This window comes from Macaca fascicularis, chromosome 2 (genome assembly GCF_037993035.2).
Source record: "Macaca fascicularis isolate 582-1 chromosome 2, T2T-MFA8v1.1".
Taxonomy (NCBI): domain Eukaryota; kingdom Metazoa; phylum Chordata; class Mammalia; order Primates; family Cercopithecidae; genus Macaca; species Macaca fascicularis.
Genome location: NC_088376.1, coordinates 62,753,427 through 62,773,195, shown reverse-complemented (window position 1 = coordinate 62,773,195; position 19,769 = coordinate 62,753,427). Strand labels below are relative to the sequence as shown.

Below are 19,769 nucleotides of genomic sequence, written 5' to 3'. Positions count from 1 at the left end.
ACCCACAGAGGCGGAAAGGGCCTGTCAGACCAAGAGGAAAGGGCTCCTCAAACTCCCCTGAGGACGAATGGATTTAAGGAAACCTGGCCTAGGGAATCAGGGGATCCAGTAGATGAGAAAGGCACAGAGGTGGGAATAAAAGCAGATGTAAGATTTGGAGCAGGAACAGTTGTAGGCCTGGACAAAATTCAGTTGTGGGAAGGAGGAGTGGGAGAAAGAAAAGTGTTTCCCCCAATTTTCTGTCTTTCTGCTCTTCCCTGCATTGAGCTTCCCGTCCTCCCAGATGCATTTGTTTCTTACTTTTCACTCTTTGCCACGGGAACTGAAATAGACTTTTAAAAATTATTGGATGTACTTGTTTTATAATGCTCATTGTCTCAGTACTAATTCACTAATAACCCCTACAGATACCACGTCTAGCATCCTCTTTTTCACACTGCTAAGTTGTTACCTGGTGCAATGCTTCTCAGGCTTCAGGGTACTTATGAGTCACCTCAAGATCTTGCTAAGATGCATGTTCTAAATCAGAGACAGGGCCGGAGACTCTGCGTTTCTAATAAGCCCCAGGAATTGCAAAAGGTTAGAGGTTTTGCAGATCTTCTCTAAGGTTAAGAGGCCTCACAGGCCTTGACTGCTCTTTCTCTGTCTTCTACACTGATGTTACCTGCAGGCCTCAGGAAATGCTTGTTAAAGCAACGAAGTAAATACTTGCCACCAATGGTAAAAAGGTAAAAAGTTTTTTGCCATTGACAAAAAACTTCCTAAGGATTATGGGCTGCATCATCCCAGAAGCTGATGAATACACTGGTCCCCCGTGGCCCAGAAAGGAACTCAGGATGCCAGGGGCTGCTGGGACACTGGTCGGCCAAGTGGAGACCAGGGAGGAGCATGCATGTGCGCATGCACAGACACACACACACACACACACACACACACACACACACACACCCTCTCTGTCACACATTTCTTTAAGCCAATAGCTCTCAAACTTGATTGACTGTGCAAGAGGATTACCTGGAGGGCTTGTAAATACACAGTCTATTTTTCTTTTTCAAGAAACTCTGGGGTGGAGGTGAGAATGTGCATTTCTAACAAGTTCCCAGATGCTGCTGATGATGCTAGCATAGGCACTTTGAGAACCACAGCTTTAAACAAATTGAGCAGATCAAATAGCTAGATGAAACACAGGGTTGGTTCTTCTGTAATTGAGCATACATCTGTTCCATGTGGCATGGCCAGACTCTGGAGCCAGGTGGATTTCATTTGTAGCAGCCTGGCCTCTGCCAAGGCCTTACCAGGATGCTTGTTTTGAAGCAATTAATGATCCCCTTGCTTCAGTGCAATCTATTGCCTAGTGATATCTGGCATCATCACCATTAGGAGCATCCGCCAGGGAATGTAACTGGGATTCTGAGGCTCTCTCTTCCTTTAGGAAAGTGGTAGTCACTCTTCTTTCTTTCCCCAGCTTGAAAGACAGCTTTATTCTAACATTTATAGGCAGCATTACAGTGTGAGGAGTCTGAAGCTCTTAAACATTATGAACCAGAAGTAGAGAACTTGTTTGTTATGTAAATGTTATTAATTTTCTTTGAAACGAAAAGGCCAAAAGAAAACCAAAATACACTGACAGTACTTTCTAATTATTTTCTCACTGAGACAAATCATGAATTTGTCACTAGACCAGAATATAAAAAGAGCATTCCACAAGAAAAGAAATTGTATGCTATTGAATGTCAAGTGCATAAATGCTTGCACCATGCAGGTTATTTTAAATTCTTGAATCTTATTTTATCCCCTGGGTAGTGCTTTTTAATTGGTAGTGGAAATATAAGTTAAAAAATAGTATCTTTCAATTGCATCACTGAATGGATAGTAAGTCAGGACACTTTCTTTTCATTGTGTGTTTCTGACATTTTCCATTTCAGTCACTTACACTAAACATCCAGAAAGGTCAAGATGAGCTGCCAAATACAGGTTTCCTGAAAAGGTGTTGAAATTTCTTATCTTTGCATCCTCGTACCAACCTGCCTGAACACATTTCCTTAAATAAGTGATAGCCTGGGCTGCTGGGCAACGTTAAGGCTTTTGGGCGTAAACTGCTCAGGACCTGTACCCATGAGAGAGCTGGCCTCGGATATCTAAAGCCCAGGATGGGGACACAAGGGGAAGGACTCTGGGGCCCTGCGTCTTCTGACACCTATTTTACTTGAGTATTGGCTGACATCAAAAGAACTGGGATGCCAGTCCAGAGAATGCAGATATTTATTTACAATTAGTCTAACTGTGAGGATGGTTTTGCCTAGTGTTGACTGCATTCCTTCTTATGCTATAGGGAAGCGACATACGCAGAAGCAGGCAGATAGAAGTGCCACTGCACAAGAGTCCATAGCACTTGAATATTTTGATTGTGAAGGTAAGCAAAGGTATTTAACCAACACCTACGGTAAAGTTCAGTAGCCACTTAGAATGGGAACCTTGCTGAAAGTAAAGGAGTCTAAGGTGCAGTCTACAAAGATGGCTACTGTAGAGAAGGTGTTTCAACATTAACTCCTCAAGGGATACGGTGGAAAACTGAATGATTTTCCTCCCCTGCGAGCACCATATCCAAAACACAAACTGCTGGGAATGAACCTGAGCTCATTCTACTTCTCACGATTGCCTACCAGAGAATACTTTTTAGCCCAAGACAGTGTTATCTGGCAAACCTATTTTTAACAGGTGCCATTTTAGAAGCCTGGAAACCCATCACAGTCATTCAGTATCACTGTCAGGAACACAACAGTCCCAAACACTTACTGCATGGTTATGAAACAGCCAAGCCTTAATCAGCAGCCAGGAAGCTGGTGTCCTCAACCTTCTGCGTCAGAATGGACCTAGGATCCAGGGGAGGTAGACACAGACTCATGGCCAGAAAGAAGGTGGGGAGGAGGATTTAGAGTCACGAAGACCCTGCTTAACATGTTGACTCTGACATGACTATGAGTTACTGAGACTCTTTGAGCCTCAGTTTCTTCTTCTGCAAAAAGAAATAATACCTATTTTTAGGTTATTTTAATAATTAAATGAAATACTATATAGAAAGTGCTTGGCGCTGTGCCTGGCACAGAGAGAAAATTTATAAAGTAGTAGCTGTTATTAATATTAAAAGGAAGGGGTGGGGAAGGTAGTGAGAAGAATGGAGAAAGGGAGAGAAAAGGAGCCTGAAATATCTGGAACAGGTCCATTTACAAATACATAAAGTGAATTAGTGATTGTCAGAGGCTGAGAGAAGAAAGGATTTGGGAGTGACTCCTGATGGGTACAGGGTTTCTTTGTGGGGTGACGAAAAATTCTGGAATTAGACGATGGTGTGCACAGCCTTATGAATATACTAAAAACCATCAAAGTGTACACTTTAAAATGGTGGCTTTTATGTGTGTGAATCATATCTCAATTTTTTAAAAAGCCATACACATACACGAAAATGAGGAGAACTGGAAGCCTAAGGAGACTAGCGAGGAGAAGGGAAAGAGACAAAGTAGAGAGTGCTGCAGAAGACGACCATGACATGGAAAGGGGCGTGTGTATGCATATGTGTGTTCACGTTTGTGCGCATGTGTGTGTGACAACAAATACATTTAACACAATTGCATTTCACTGGAAATTCTAGTTACCTGAAACAACCCACTCCCTGACCAGGCTGGCTAACCGAGCTGTGCCAACAGGGTGATTTGATAAGAAACCTGAACCACGAGCCAGGGATCTTCACATTTATAACATCTAAGACCGATCAGGCTAATTCTTTCCTTTTAAGAAAAGGAGACCCTGGCCCACAAAGCGGAAGAGATTTTTCCCAGGTGGCTGAGGTGGGGCTAGGTCCCAGCCTTCGGTAACTTAACATGGTTCTTCAAGCGTATTCAGCCCTCGCAGGCAAGAAAACGTGAGGGTTAATGGAGGTCGACGGCTGCTTTTCCTCAGTAATTGTGTGGGGAGGGCAGAGCGCTTGTCTGGAATGGCAGCTGGCATTCTGTGTTCCTGTTTATTGCAGTTTATCTCAAGCAGTCATTTCCATTCACCTTTTAAAAAAAACATGAGGCGCAGCTGTGGCTTCACTTTAAATATTGTTCCTTCCAGCCTTTTAATTTTTTCACAGGGTCCTCCCTAATCTTTCACCATAATTGGATGCACAACACTCGAGACGGCACCCCTGAGGAACAAAGCGAAGCGAGCGGCTGGCCCGGCCCTGGGCCCACTCACCGCCCTGCTGTCAGCTCCCTGATTCTGTGCATAGTGGCCTAGGAACAGAAGGCAATACCAGCTTCCCTGCATTTTCTCTGCTCTGGGACAAAGTTGGAGCCAGTCTTCTGCCATATTCTACATTAAATTTTCCCGATTTCCTTTTCTCTCTCTCCATTAGTGTCATTAAGATCTTTCCCTGCCCCAAGAATGTACACATGAACAACTCTCGTGTTTAAGGTACACATTCCTGGGGCAGGAAAAGATCTAAATGGCTGCACACTTTAGAAGTCCACACCAGCTATCTGGACACTCCAGGCAGCATCAGTTCCATGTGGTTTGCTCCTTTATGTGCCTCCTACACTGGGGCTGTCAGCTCCTGGAGGGAAAGCTCAGTCCCCCACTGGTGATCCTAGCGCCACGCACAGTGCCAGGAATATGAGAGGGCTCTTGGTAAGTGATGGTGGAATGGATGAGGACACTGACTCAGATGCTGCGTACCATGTTGGTCCTGAAGACAATCAGCTCTGTGGTTCTTTATCAGGGGATCAGAAGTTGCTCACAGCAGGGCAGGGAAATAATGGGCTGAACGCATACACCTCGGATTCTGCTAAGGTCTGCACTTTTCTTCTTAAACACTAAGATCTGTTTTCTGTTGAGTGCAGTTTTACTATTACTACTGAATAAACCAGAGGTCCTTAATGAAACATTTTTCTTACAATCAAAACCTTCCCCACGGAAAAGGAACAGATGCATAATCTTTTTCTTCCTTTGCTTTGGTGGAATCTAATTTTAGTCATCAGAAAGTGACCTTTCCCCTTGAAGGCTGTTTGTCTGACTTCAAAACAACTCTGTAAAATAATCCCTATACACATGTGGTATTTATTAGTGCGACTGGTTCAGGGAATTCTATGGTACCTAAGCAGGGGTGTATCAAATTTTTAATTGTTTTTGACAACTGACCTCAAAATGGGGTGAAAGTACCACACAATATAAAAAAAATTACAACTTTTACTTATATTTATATTTTAAACATTTTATTCTTTAAAATGTCTATTCATATGTATATCTTTTATATATACATATTATATTTTATAGTAGTCGGTGCTATTTCTGAATAAAATATATGTATATTACAGGCATGGACTCAAAACCATCTTACTGATAAATGCAAGGTCAAAAAAGCCTGCAGAGCCCCACTTTATGGCATCTAATTTAATTTTCTACTTAGCCAACAAAACAGCAAAAACATTAGAGAAAATAATTAGAAAAGGAAGATTCTAATAGGGAAAGTCATTTTTATACTAGGTAACTATTTTCTTATTCCTCATATTTTTAAAAAAGCATATGTTGCCCTGTTTCACTAGAAGCTCATAGTAAAATTATAAAGAGTGGGTTTAAAGAAGGATAATTATAATGAAGTCTTCATAATAATCACGATACATATAAAAATTTGAAAGCACTTTGCCTGAGAAAGGTATTTAAAAGGCTGCAATGAGAAGAGAACAATGTTTAAGGTCTGGAACACAATGAACTGATCTCTGAGCACGCCACACATCTAGAAGGTTTATCTCGCAGTTTTTTTGTACTAACCTATCAGATACTGAAATCATATGTGGCATTCTACTGCCTTTGTTAGATAATGGGTTACACAGTGCAATTCTGTTTTGTTGTTGTTGATGTTATAAAGCTCCTTGAGCCTTACATGTCTGTAGCTTTAGTCAGCCCTGTCTCAGGTTGCTGGTGTATCATTGCTCACTTATTCCAGGCATCTGGGTTCTCTCTCTGTTTCTAAGTAGAAGAAAACTACAGCGGTGATGACTTCATTGTTAATGCATTAATAATGGTATGTCTTTCATTTTTCCTAAGTGCAAACTGACCTATACTTTTCTATTCGAGAAATAGTTTGACAGAGGAAACCATGACCAGTTCTTTGACACTGAAAACAGCAGAAGTATGATATAGCTACACTTGTTCTGCAGAGTTAGATAAGCAATCTGACTCTTACGGCAGAGTGTCCCAAGCATCTTTTGCACACCACTTCCGGTAGAAGCGGACAGCTGAGAAGCGTTACGGTTATAAGACTCAGCGAACTATCACCTTGGGTTCTCATTCCTGTCTTGGGGATCACAAGGGATGAAAAACACAAAGGGCAACATGGCAGGTCACTGAAACCTCTTTTACATATTTAAGTTTCAGCTTCTGGAGAAAGAACATAAGCTGTTGTGAACTGCTCTAGGAAGTACAGAATATACTTAAAACAGTCCCTACACTCACACACACACACACACACACACACACACGTATGTATATAAGATATAAACTACTATATTTTACATTACTATATGTAAGGCTCTATCATGACAGAAGCTTCTTTCTATATCTCGCTCCAGGGAAAAAAGTTAGTGATGTATTTGATCAAATTAAAAATCAAGTAGCAAGTTTTACTGTTCTATCATTAACTGATATTTGCCTCTGAGGTAAAGGGGTCTTCATTTTCAGGCCCATGATGCAAGAGCTTTTATTCTTCACGTTATGCCATGTTGTGAACTACACTTGACTTATGGCAAATAATGAAGAGGGAAGGACATAGTGTGTGTTTTAGGCTTCTGTGGACAGATAAGCATATACTCGTAGTTTAATTTCATGACCTCACCCATATAACTAAAGCTATTTTTACTCGGGCCTGTGATTACCAGAACATTACCATATAAAACATTCTTAAAATATATTTACTGACTTTCAAAAAAAAGGCAGGCAAAAGATGAACAGATACTGTATCAACTTCTAAAAACCCCAAACATGTTAACTGAAACTTGATAGTTTTCATTGTCAATAAAATCAAACAAAAAATTGGAAAAATAGGTTAAACATTCTAGTAATTATTTTTTGTCAGAGAACCGTAAATACGTCAGTAATTTTTAAAAAATTCCTTCACATAAACAGCCTGCCTAGCAGTTAAATGCATAATAGAATTTTTTCAACTTCAGAATAACAACATGTGTGTTTTAGTTACTGCTGTAACATATTAATGAATATAAGCTGGGAAAAGCAGAAAGAACTTTCCTAGTTTAATGCATTTGATTCTGTGCATTTAGTTTTTCCTGACTATATTATGACAATAGCCACTGAATGTGGAATTTGGCCACTCCTCAAGGGTGATTTTTCTTCCAGTTAGAAAAATGGTCCAATTGTTTATAAACAAAAGAGCTCTCCCCCCTTACCTTTTTATAATTCCCCTCCATATCCAATGAGGATTCTTGACTGATGATGTCATCCATTCCATCACTGTCCAAATTCATCCTTTAACTCTTTAGAATTTCACTTAAGAAATAACCTCCCATGAATTCTGATAGGCTGATATGCCAATTGCCCAGTTCCCTGGTTACTGCTCATGCTGACATGGAGAGCTGGCTAAGAGGCTGTGCCCAGCCGTGTGTGTTCTTGCCCTGCTCTGCCCCAGAGACACCGCCCCGCCCAGCTCCCCGGCCTTTCCTTGCTCTGGCACCGGGCAGCTGCTGTTCTCTGAGGCTCACTCTACCCCTGACACTTGGCTTGCTGACTCCGGCCTTCCAACCATCTGCTGTCACCTTCCCCTGAATGATCCCGCCCCAATTCCTCTCCACAGCACCTTTCCTGTTCCCAAGAAAGGAAAAGAGAGGCACTCAGCTTCAGCCACGCTGATTCAACTCCCCTGTTCAGGGCCGAGTGTGGACTGGAGCTCTGTGAGGAAACTAGCAATCTGAACCAGGGGTAGATTGTGTGGGATAAAAATAGATGTGAAAACTTCCAGCCCAGCCGACTTCACTACTGAGTTAAAAGCTGGGTATCCCATGACAAAATGAAAACAGTATAATTTAAAGGCTGACCTGTAACACAGATGTTTGCTTTTTTCCCCCTAAACTGATCATTTCTTAAAATCACGTGTAAAAGTCTCATCTGGTAGGATCTCCAGGACGAGACTGAAACTCACTTCCAACAAGAGGAGGCCCTTTCTGCCCAGGAGCAGCGCTTTGTTCTATTAATATAGGCAACAGAAAAAGATCCATCAACTTTTCTTTAAAATTCAACCAGTGGCGGGCTTTTTCACAAAAGCAAATGTTCTTTTCTGCTGCTCTCTTTACACTTTTCCCATGGCTTCTGGTTTTGTTTACAGGCTTTACTAAAGAGAGGGAAAAGGCCCACAGCTGGAGGATGTTTTGGTGCAAGACGCAGACAAGCAGAAGTGCACACACAAACACACGCTCATCAGGATCAGCTTACTACTGTCATAAACTACAAATTATGCCCTCTATTTATTTCCAAAAAATAAAGCTACTGTTTGCAGGAGAAATAGGTCAGAAAAGAATTCAAAGGGCAAGCCTTCATTTAGCAACACCATCTTACACTGTGACAAGCTTAGATAGAAAGCAGCAAGTATATCAGTCAATAAATTTTCCAATATAGATTCTTGCGCAACCACAACACTGTTAAGAACAGAGTTCTAAAAGCAAAAAGGCCATTCAAGATAACCTTTTGGCATCTGAACCTCTGCTGACATGCTCACCTTCAGTGTCTACTTATTTCTCTCCACATTTTTTTAAATTCAATTTGTAGAAGACTTGTGGCATAAATGTGTCTCAAGGTAGTTTATAATAGCCCTACTTCTATAAAGGAAATACTTCCCTCTGTAGCCCCGAGCCAAAGTGAAATCTTCCCTTTACTCCATTCTCATTGCCCCACCTCAGTTCCGAAAAGAATTAATTGCATGTTTGTCAGATGTTACAGTAACAAGTTGTCTCTCATGAACCACATCTGCATTTGGGCAGGGTTTTCCCTGGAAAAGATCTCCCTTGTCTTACTCTCCTCCAAACCCCAGGACCCTCACTTCAGATGGGGGGCCCGCTGTCTGCATGCAGGCAGCCCAGAATGCTTCCCGGGGCTGTGGCAATGCTGGCCACAGACTGCTGCTCCCAGTGCCCAGTGCAGGTACTCAAAATACAGCAGAATTCACCAAGGCTAAGACTTTGGGGTTAAAGTATGCTCTTGTTTGAAGGACCCTGTATATGTTAAATCCTGCCAAAGGAGGTTAGTTAAAATGAAGGAAGCAGGCATCTTCTTACCTGGCATATATTAACATAACAATAGCTACCCTTTATTGAGGGAGGCGTTGCTATGTGCCAGGCACTTTATATGCACCTCCTACATATGTCTTTAATCCTCTCAATAATCTTTTGGAGTAGATATTACTATCCGTTGTGTTTTACAGCAAGATGAAAGAGCTCAGCGAGGTTAAGGAAGATGAACATGGGCTCTCTGCCTCTGCAGCTCACACTCTAAATGGGTGTGCCAGACCATCCCACACTGGTCGCCTCTGCAAGAAATAATTGTGCCCAATAAAATAATCAAGTATAGCTTTTATTTATTTATTTATTTATTGAGACAGGGTCTTGCTCTGTTGCCCAAGCTGGAGTGCAGTGGCATGATCATGGCTCACTGCCACCTTGACCTCCCACGGTCAAGTGATACTCCCATCAGCTTTCTGAGTAGCTGGGACTATAGGTGTGCACCACTATGCATGGATAATTTTTAATTTTTTTTGTAGGGACAGGATCTCACTATGTTGTCCAGGCTGGTCTTGAGCTCCTGGGCTCAGGTGATCCTCCTATCTCGGCCTCCCAAAGTATTGAGATTACAGGTATGAAGCACCACGCCCATCCAAGTGTAGCTTTTAAAGATGAGAGTTCAACACAGACAAATCTAGCAGAGCTCCAGATATATGGTTTGGATCTGTGTCCTCACCAAAATCTCATGTTCAATTGTAATCACCAATGTTGGAGGTAGGGCCTGGTGGGAGGCGATTGGATCATGGGGGTGGTTTCTAATGGTTTAGCACCATCCCCCTAATGCTGCTCTGGTGATAAGAGTTCTCATGAGATCTGGTTGTTTAAAAGTGTGTAGCACCTCTCCCCTCTTTCCCTTCCTCCTGCTCTGGCCATGTGAAGATGTACCTGCTTCCCTTTCACCTTCTGCTGTGATTGTAAGTTTCCTGAGGCCTCCCCCACCATGCTTCCTGTACTGCCAGCAGAACCATGAGCCAATTAAACCTCTTTTATTTATAAATTATCCAGTCTCAGGTATTTCCTTTTTTTTTTTTTTGAGATAGAATCTCCAGCCTGGAGTGCAGTGGCACAATCTTGGCTCACTGCAACATCTGCCTCCCAGGTTCAAGCGATTCTCCCACTTCGCCTCTCAAGTAGCTGAGATTACAGGCGCCCACCACCACACCCAGCTAATTTTTGTATTTTTAGTAGAAACGGGGCTTCACCATGTTGACTAGGCTGGTCTCGAACTCCTGACTTCAGGTGATCCACCCGCCTCGGCCTCCCAAAATGCTGCGATTACAGGCGTGAGTCACCACGCCTGGCCAGGTATTTCTTTATAGCAGTGTAAGAATGGACTAATACATCTCCCTGTATAACAATATCAAGAGCTGAATCAACATTTTCCAAATCATACATCTGGAACACCCAGCACGTATTGTCGCATATCTCTTCCTGATGAAGCCTCAAGAAATGAAACGGAAGCTACTTCACTGATGTCAGGACCTAGTACGCTATATGATGAATTTTCCTTTCCAGTTTACCTGGTGTCTTTTAGCGCCACCGTTGCTTCTTTCCAACAGCCACTGTGGTTTCAAGCTCTTTTCTAAGGGGACAGGGATTTGTGTTTATTCATCTTGTTTACCCCATAGCATGTAGAACACTGCCTTGCACACAATAAGCGCACAATGAAGAGCTGTTGACTAAGTACATGAACAGAGGAAATATGACCGCGCTGCTTAAAATGTTTCCTCTAAATGCTGTCCACAGTAGGAAACATTAATAGTGCTTTTCAACTGAAATCTTCTGTGGAACTCACATATGTTCAAAAGGAAAAAAGGGTCTGCTTTGATTGAATGAGGAGGGCTACCACGCCCCACCTGGATGCTCTATTCTCCTATTATCCCAGCCCCAGCACAGCCTCTCAGGAAAGCTCTGTGGAAAGGAAGCCCTAGGACCCTGCAGACCCCACTCACTCTGCAGACCAGAGTTTGAAAAGCTCTAAAGACCGTAAAAATGGCTTTCACAGTAGCAGCAAAGCAGTATTCTGCTCCTGGTTCCATGACTGTACTGATTTCCAGACCTCAGTCCACTCCACTTGGGGTTCAGCTGCTACGTGAATTCATTCTTATCTGGGTTAATATCCTAGTCCACTTAGCAACCTACAATCGATAGCTAACATGGATGAAATTATAAAAATTTAGAGGCTGCAAGACTCAGTAAGATACATAAAATGATATGCCTAATGACTAATATCTTTTTACTTTAACAGAGTGGGCTTAAATATATAATTAAAATGAGAAAAACTGAACTCTCACGATTATGTATATATACATACAAATTAATATATTTGTACTAGTAATATAGTAATGATATACATACATATGTATATACACATACATTGATAATATATTATCTTTTGGAGAAAGGCACCTCAAAATTCAAGATAGAAATTTCCCAACGAAACAACAGCAACAAGGAATAGTACTGAGAATACTAAAAGACCATTCCACTCCTCTATCTGCTAGCTCCTTTTTTGTCATAAATGATTCTCTAACAAGCACTATACAGAGACAAGTGATAGAACATCTGCTCCTGAAACATGAATGCAAGAGGTTGAGCGCAGTTCTCAGTGGTGGTGACATCACTGTGCACCCTCCCTAAAGAAGCTCAGCACATAGATAGGCTCACAGCCCAAACCCTTTCCAGATCGAGCTGTGCCACCATTTTCAGGATAGCTTATGCCAGCTTAAAATATCTGAGAGTTTCCTATTATGTGTGGCATCACTGATCTGTGAAACTTTCTAGAGTTTTGCTACTCAAAGTGTGTTCTCTAACCAGATTATCAACAGCACTGGGAACTTTCTAGAAATGTAAGCCCTCCAGTCCCACTCCAGAACCACTGAATCAGAAATTGCATTTAAAAAAAAAGAGATCCCTAGGATTTTTGAATACACCTTAAAGTATAGAAGGGTTGCTCTAGAACTTGCAAAAAAAAAAAAATCATTATAAGCCATTATCCCTCTATTTCAAACCACATTTACAGGCAGGGTGGCAAGACCTTGACACATGCTTGGGATCAACACTGTAATTAATTTCACTTCCATGTGGTCCAGATGAATACAGGCAAGGAAAACACAAAACCAAACACCACCTTGGCAGAGACTTGAGCTGAATGTAATGCCTGATGGTTTGGCAGTAGCTTGCAAATGGGAAGACAGCCACTCCTATCTTTCTATGGGGATGGTCTCTGGTACCTCTTCTGCTGCTGCCCTCTCTAGAATGAACTGTCCAGGCATAAGATGGGCCCAGTTACTAGTGCTCTCCCTCAGAAAACCTACGCACAGTCACTTAGAATCCCTGAGGTTGAAAAAGCCTCTTCCCACTCCTGCTCTGAATTTCAAGGACTAGCATGAAGAGCTTCGGTTTCCTGTTGAGCCATGATCTGAATTGCAAGTCACATTGCTCACGTGAGTTAATGCTTTTAAATGATCATTATCAGCCACTGGTGGAAATTATTGACTCTGAGAACACTGACCACATTACTGGGAGATCACTTATGCACTGTCAAAAGATTTTCCTATTCATACATGGAAACTTGATTTCATCCTGATTAACCCTTCATCTCCCACTGCCTTCTCCTCGGCCTTAACATCCATATTCCATGTACTAGATTTATAACTTCTTTTCAAATAATTTTTTTCTTCTGTGCAAAGTTCATCTAAATTTGGTTTGCTTTTCAATTAAAGTATTCTGACAGCTAGAAAAGCCATGAAAATATGCAGGCCATTTAAAGGACTTTGCTGCATAGATTTTTAAAAAATCAAAATAATGGTATTAAAAGTATGGGGTGGGGATGTGGCAATGTTGGGAGTAGACAGAGTGTCACACGTTTTCCCACATCTAAAAGATCATGGGCCATAGTTGTAAATCTTCCTGTTCAATTAAAACTGAGCACGAGAAACTCAACTACGGTCACTCTGATGACCATCGTACAGCTTCCAAGTGGAACCAATTATAATGTCCTCATTATGTTTATCTGTGTGTTCTTTCCCCATTAATGGCTTTCCTACACTGATTGTCACTTAGGCCTCTCTGATAGTTGTTTTCTTCTGAATTCAAGCAGTTTTGTCAAATTACTTTCTATTTCAGGAAGCTTGGTAGTTTCTGATGCTCCTATATAATAGGGCACAGGGGAATACTAAGTCCAATATTTCAAACTTTCCCTTGGTATAGAGAATATAAATAAATAATGGGATATGACTCCAGTGGGATATGGCTCTATTAATGTTGGGCTTCTGTATGTAAAATTGCGATTAGTTGCCCAATATTTTATATATTTGTGTGTATGTATGTGCATGAACAGGGAGTCTCTACTTTCAAGCAAACATCAATGCAATGTGATATTTTCCACAGAGATGCCCCATTTCCTTCCCATCCCCCATCACCACCATCCTTTCCAAGAATAAATACTAGACCTTTGTATTAAAATATGTTTCACATATGTACTTCTTAAAATCACTCGAAGTCTGAATCATGAAGTTTGAGGCCCACGTGCTACTTTAAATAGAAATGATGTGCTTGTACTAAATTTCTATTTCAGATCAGGCCCACAGTGAAGCCCTGCTAATTTTTTTTTTTCCATGTGGGGCTCTTATCATTGTGCTCCTTTTGTGGTAAAGCATATAAATTAGATTTCCAGTCATCTAAGCTAAAAAAAAAATGCATATAAATTTATCGCCAAAATTATTTTATCGATTTCAAAGGTTACTACCTCTTTGGAAAAACAGAACTATATCTCAACAAGGCAGAACATAATTATATTTTAAACAAGCAAAACAATGAAGACCAAGTACTCTTCAGCACTGTTAACTATAGAAAAAAAATTCCCCATAAAAAAATCTATAGACTAAAACAGAAAATTGTCTTATTGAACTTATATTTAAAAGCCTCCATCGCATAGAGCACTAAAATGCTTTGAAATTCCCTTTTCCATTCTAATATCTTTTTCCCTGCTGTGGATGAAACCAGGCTTAAATTGGGTGGAATCTTGAACTCAAATTTGATACCTTGTTTTCTCAGTCACAGGAAGAAGGGATTGAGAGACTAGTCCTCACTTGTCCTGGTGTCAATAGGGATAGAATATATTTGCTCTCCTTTGTTAACCATTAAATGACCCACTAGAATCTGGGCATAAAAGGCTGTTTACTACTTTCTCCAACAAGAATTTTAAGAATATCTTGATGTACTACTTAAACTGATATACTCCCTAGTTTTATCATTTAAGAGCAACATAGGGTGTCTTTTACTTTACGTGCTGGGTATGATACCTCAATTGGGCTGAAACATTTGGCCACAGAAAACTTTGGTATTCCATGCGGTAGTAAAATTATCCCTTTATAAGGCAGATGGATGTATTAAAACTTTGCAAAATCATTATAGTAAGAAAGGCAGCTTGGAAATGAGTATTTGCAAAGCACTTGGGGATAGACCATGAGGTTCATCTTGGGAAAATTCTCTGGATGAATAAGTAGGCATAGAGGTATTTTCTTAATGCATTGTCTCTGGGAAGGCTGGAATGTCTATGCATCCCAGTGATTCATTTATTTTGTGCCTTGCACTGCATCCCCCATTCTGGCACAAGAAATGTTTAAAGTGCTGGCAACTGGCCAAGAGGCTGAGAGGCCAGGTACATGGACTTCTGAGGTCAGCTTCACCAACTCCTTGTTACAACATACGGATCTGAGCTTATCTCTGGGGTTACGATGGGAAACCTTGATCCTAGGGACTCAGAACAGCAACAATTGCATAAAGTGCCATTCAATCCAACAAACATTTATTGAACGCATACTCTGTGTACAAGGCAGAGACTTGTGAAAATTTAAAGAAGGTCGCTTGTCTTCAAGAAGCCTGTTGTCAGCCAGGCGCGGTGGCTCACGCCTGTGATGCCAGGACTTTGGGAGGCCGAGGTGGGCAGATCACCTGAGGTCAAGAGTTTGAGACCAGCCTGGCCAACATGGTGAAAACTGGTTTCTACTAAAAATACAAAAAATTAGCTGGGCGTGGAGTCTTTATGGGCAAGACTCCGTTAAAAAAAAAAAAAAAAAAAAAAGGCACTTGTCATCTAATGGAGGAGACAGACCTATATGTAAATAGTTGTAAATGGGTTCTAATACAAGTAAAAACAAAATGTACTGAGAAGGAGAAATTTGGACTGAGAAATAAGTGGGAAAAGTTTCCTGAAGGAGGTGGCATTTGAGCCTTGAAAGCTGCATTAGCCTGCAGTGGGTGGGAGCAGGTGGTGTGTGGGTAGGTGACATCTCAGCCTGAGGCATTGCAGCTAAGAACTGATGGCAGTGTGAAGGCAGGAGTAAAGGGTCTGGAGCAAGAAGCATTTCTGCCCAGGGTTCAGAAACAAATGTCCGGTCTTGAAGGCCATGCAGAGGAGTCTGAAATGTATCCTAAGGAACACAGGGAGGCATTAAAGATTTCTGACCGTGCTTCTCATGACCTGGCATGTGTTTGAAGAAGGGACTCTTTATGCTCCCAAGGGAGGAAAAAGATGAGTGTTATTCACACACTATTTTACTTTTTCTTCTTCAAGTCTCCATTCCCACAGCAGCTAAGAATGTCAGAGTGTGATCTATATCTGGGGCGGTCATAAGGGAATTTAAGCAATGGCAAGAAAGGTATGAAAGCACGTCATTGTTTTTATATACACACTTATCCCAAAACCCCACTCCAGGAAAGAGGGAAAAAATATTTAAGAGCTTTTAAGCAAAACGGAACCTTCAACCTAAACTTGTGCATTCAAGTTTACAATATTTCTAAGCTGTCTATCAAAAACCATTTAGAAAAATTTGGCCTCTTGAAGGCTGCCAGGCCTGAAGTTGTGGGCGAATTTCTTTCCTGAAGAGATTGGCTTCCTCCCAAGACTGGAAAATGGAGGTCAATAGCTCTATCTTTTAACAGGGCTATGACCAAAAATGACAACACATGCCTCAGTAACCTCTTTGCTAAAATAAATCCTGTGAGGAAGAAAAGTATATGAAGATGACGACAATGTGAGCACCTTTAAAAACGAAACAAAACCACCATGAAAAATTCTGTAGGAGAATTCCTTCTGTTTATTCCTCCTTGGTTTAAGTTGTTCAAAGAACAGTGCATACAAACCCTTGCTCAAACAGGGGTGTTCGGGCTCTTGGCAGCAGCGAAGCTCTCTTTTTCAAAACAGCCATCCATTTAGAAAAGCAATGTATAAGAATCCATTGTATTTCTACATATTAGCAAGATACAACTGGGAAATGAAGTGAGACACGGTTTCCCTGGGCCGCTGAACAATCCTCACTGAACCCGATGTGCTCAGAAGAAATGACACAAGAAGAAGGGAGCTCTTAATTCATGATAACTGACTTGTTTATGCAGAAAGGCAGCCTCTGGCAGAGAACCTGGCAACAATCATGCCAGGAAGTTAACTGGGAAAGTCTCCATTTCACAGATGAGAAAACTAACAAGAAATAAGGGGAGAGATAATCAGCCCACACACAATGAAAACAGTGCAGGTTAATGGTGGAAGAGGGGAAGGCGTAGGACTGAAAGTCATAAAATAAGAAACCACAGTGCCATAGAATGTTGACAATGCCTTTTTTCTTTTTTTTTTTTTGTTTTTGAGACGGAGTCTTGCTCTGTCACCCAGGTTGGAGTGCAGTGGCGCGATCTCGACTGCAAACTCCGCCTTCCCGGCTCCCGCCATTCTCAGCCTACCGAGTAGCTGGGACTACAGGCGCCCGCCACCACGCCCGGCTGATTTTTTGTATTTTTTAAACAGAGACGGGGTTTCATTGTGTTAAGCAGGATAGTTTCTCCTGACCTCGTGATCCGCCCGCCTCGGCTTCCCAAAGTGCTGGGATTACAGGCGTGAGCCACCGCGCCCGGCCTTACAATGCCTTTTTTGTTAGTCAATTTTACAAATAGTAGACATATCCATCCGTATTACTTGAGGACCTATTCTAAGCACTGGGAAAGCAGATAGAACAAAGATAAAATCCCTGCCCTCATGATGTGAGTGAGGGAGCTAGAAAATAGACAAATAATTAAGTAAAATATGTACTATGATAAATGGTGATAAATGATAAGTAAAAAAATAGAGAAGCATGATAGAAATATTGGGATAGGACAGGCGCGGTGGCTCATGCCTGTAATCCCAGCACTTTGGGAGGCCAAAGTGGGGGGATCACGTGAGGTCAGGAGTTTGAGACCAGCCTGGCCAACATGGTGAAACCCCGTCTCTACTAAAAATACAAAAATTAGCTGGGTGTGGTGGCGGGCGCCTGTAATCCCAGCTATTTGGGAGGCTGAGGTAGGAGAACTGCTTGAACCCAGCAGAGGGAGGGTGCAGAAAACCAAGATCGCACTGCTGCACTCCAGCCTGGGCAACAGAGCGAGACTCCGTCTCAAAAAATAAAGACAGACAGACAGACAGACAGAAAGAAAGAAAGAAAGAAAAAGAAATATTGGGATAGAACTGGAGAGCTGGAAGTTTACAGATTATATCCAGATAAGGCTTCACCTAGAAGTGACATCTGAGCAAACACTCGCAGAAAGTGAGAGAGTAATGGATGGGGGTAGAGGTGACAATATAAGGTAAATATGTATAAGATGTAAAATATAAGATGCCTGGTTGAATGTGAATTTCAGATAAACAGTGAACAATATTTTAGTCTATGTCCCAAACGCTGTAGGTTATTTGCTAAATCTGGCAACCCTACACAGTGAGGCGGGGAGGGGGGTGGGTAGGGGAGGTAGGGGTGCACGCCAGGCAGAAGGAATAGCAGGTGCAGGGCCAGCCCAGCATGGTGGGAAGGTAGTGGAGGAAATCAGGAATATAGGAGAGGAGTCCAAGAGGAAGCAGAGATGAGCTGATATAAAGCCCTGTGAGGACTTGGATTTTTACTCTGAGCAGGATGATAAACTAAAATTTTTGAGATACGGGACATGATCTGTCTTCAGTTTTAAAAGCTCATTTTGGAAACTGTGTTGAAAATAGACTATGGAGTGTGGGCAAGGGCAGGGGTAGGTAAAGCACATAGAAGGCTATTATTGCTGTAATTATGATGACAATAACAACCACAACAACAATGATGAACATCTATACAAAAGCACCAAAATGTGCATGCAATTTTCAGGGGAATGGTCCCTGAAGCCCCCATTCATGAACTATCCATTAAGAAATCTTGGTGTATATCATTTATGGGAGAAAAGGAATCAATATTTCAAATAAATTCTATCAACTGACTAAAAATGCTAACCTAAGAAATTTGCTTTTAACCACTGTAATATCATCCTCAAAAAATAAGTAAGTCCTTGTAAAATGGTGGGGAAGTTTCTGAAAGCCATTCAACTGCAGATATCATCAGTGACTACAAACATCAAGCTAAGGACTTAGAGAAAGCACCTTTTCTGAATCCAATTGCATGTGGTGCCAGCTGGGTTCTAAAATGAAGGTTTCTAAGTGGGATTAAGATTTGGCTTCAAGGTTAATGTTTCTGTTTTGTTGAACTATGTATAAAGATAGAGCGCTTCAAAAGAACACACACATGTAGGTAGTTCTACTATAAAATCCCATGCAGATGCAGAATCTATTGACCATTATTACCCAACCAATACACTTAATTTTATTGTGGAAAAGCAATAAATACTTCAAAACTATTAAACACATAATGACACTGTTATATATTGCAGCTCATGTAAAATAAAATCAATTTATCTTCCTTTGGAAGAAGCAGAATGCTAACATAACCCCTTTTCTCCAGATGAGATTGCTGATATTTGACCAATTTTCAACCTACGAACACAATGCTTTTATGTTAAACCTAATGAAAAGACATAGAGAATAATCTTATAGTAGCTTGCCCTTCAAAAATGAAGTAAATAGCTTCTTTGAAAAGAGAAAGTTATTTTAATTATTATAGTAATTCAATCACCTGGAGCCATGCCATGTGTAGATTAGGCTCTCCATACATACTTGACATCCCCTACCCTCAAGTTCTATATTATGTGTAAGTGACATGTTGGTTGTTTTCTCAGCATCTCTGACCCCTTTCTCGTGGAAAGAATTACTGTGAAGCATGAAGCTGGATATTTAGGATCTATGGCCCTAAATGTACCATAAAATGAAAATACTATAAAATAAATCTGTAAGTACAAATTTCTAGTTATTAAGCAAGACAAAGTATATAAATACATTTTATAGGCACATGTTACTTAGCTGAGAAACCACTGCCTTGAGTTTTGTGAAATGCACTATTTCGCCTGCACATATTTACCACTGTGAAATCTGACCTTATGAGAAACATTTGCTTGTCTCAGGTAACCTACCTCACACAAGGAAGAGGCATTGTTAAGTTAGAGAATTGGTCTCTCAGAGCTTCTAAACTCAGTCAGTTGTGTAATATCCCAATATTAACTCTCCAG

The 19,769-nt window shown here is 41.2% G+C and overlaps 1 protein-coding gene across 16 annotated transcripts in view; it reads right to left on the bottom strand.

The window, feature by feature from the left end:
- Positions 1–19,769, bottom strand: part of SCHIP1 (schwannomin interacting protein 1) — a 799,467-nt gene that overhangs the window by 36,287 nt on the left and 743,411 nt on the right. Inside the window, exon 1 of one of the 16 annotated variants that reach the window (XM_005546241.4) lies at positions 7,440–7,760. The exons of the other annotated variants lie outside the window; for them this stretch is intronic. Within the exon in view, the coding sequence (XP_005546298.1) occupies positions 7,440–7,517 (78 nt within the window). The 5' untranslated portion in view covers positions 7,518–7,760. Of the gene's footprint in view, positions 1–7,439; positions 7,761–19,769 lie in introns of those variants that run through there. 16 annotated transcript variants of the gene reach the window in all.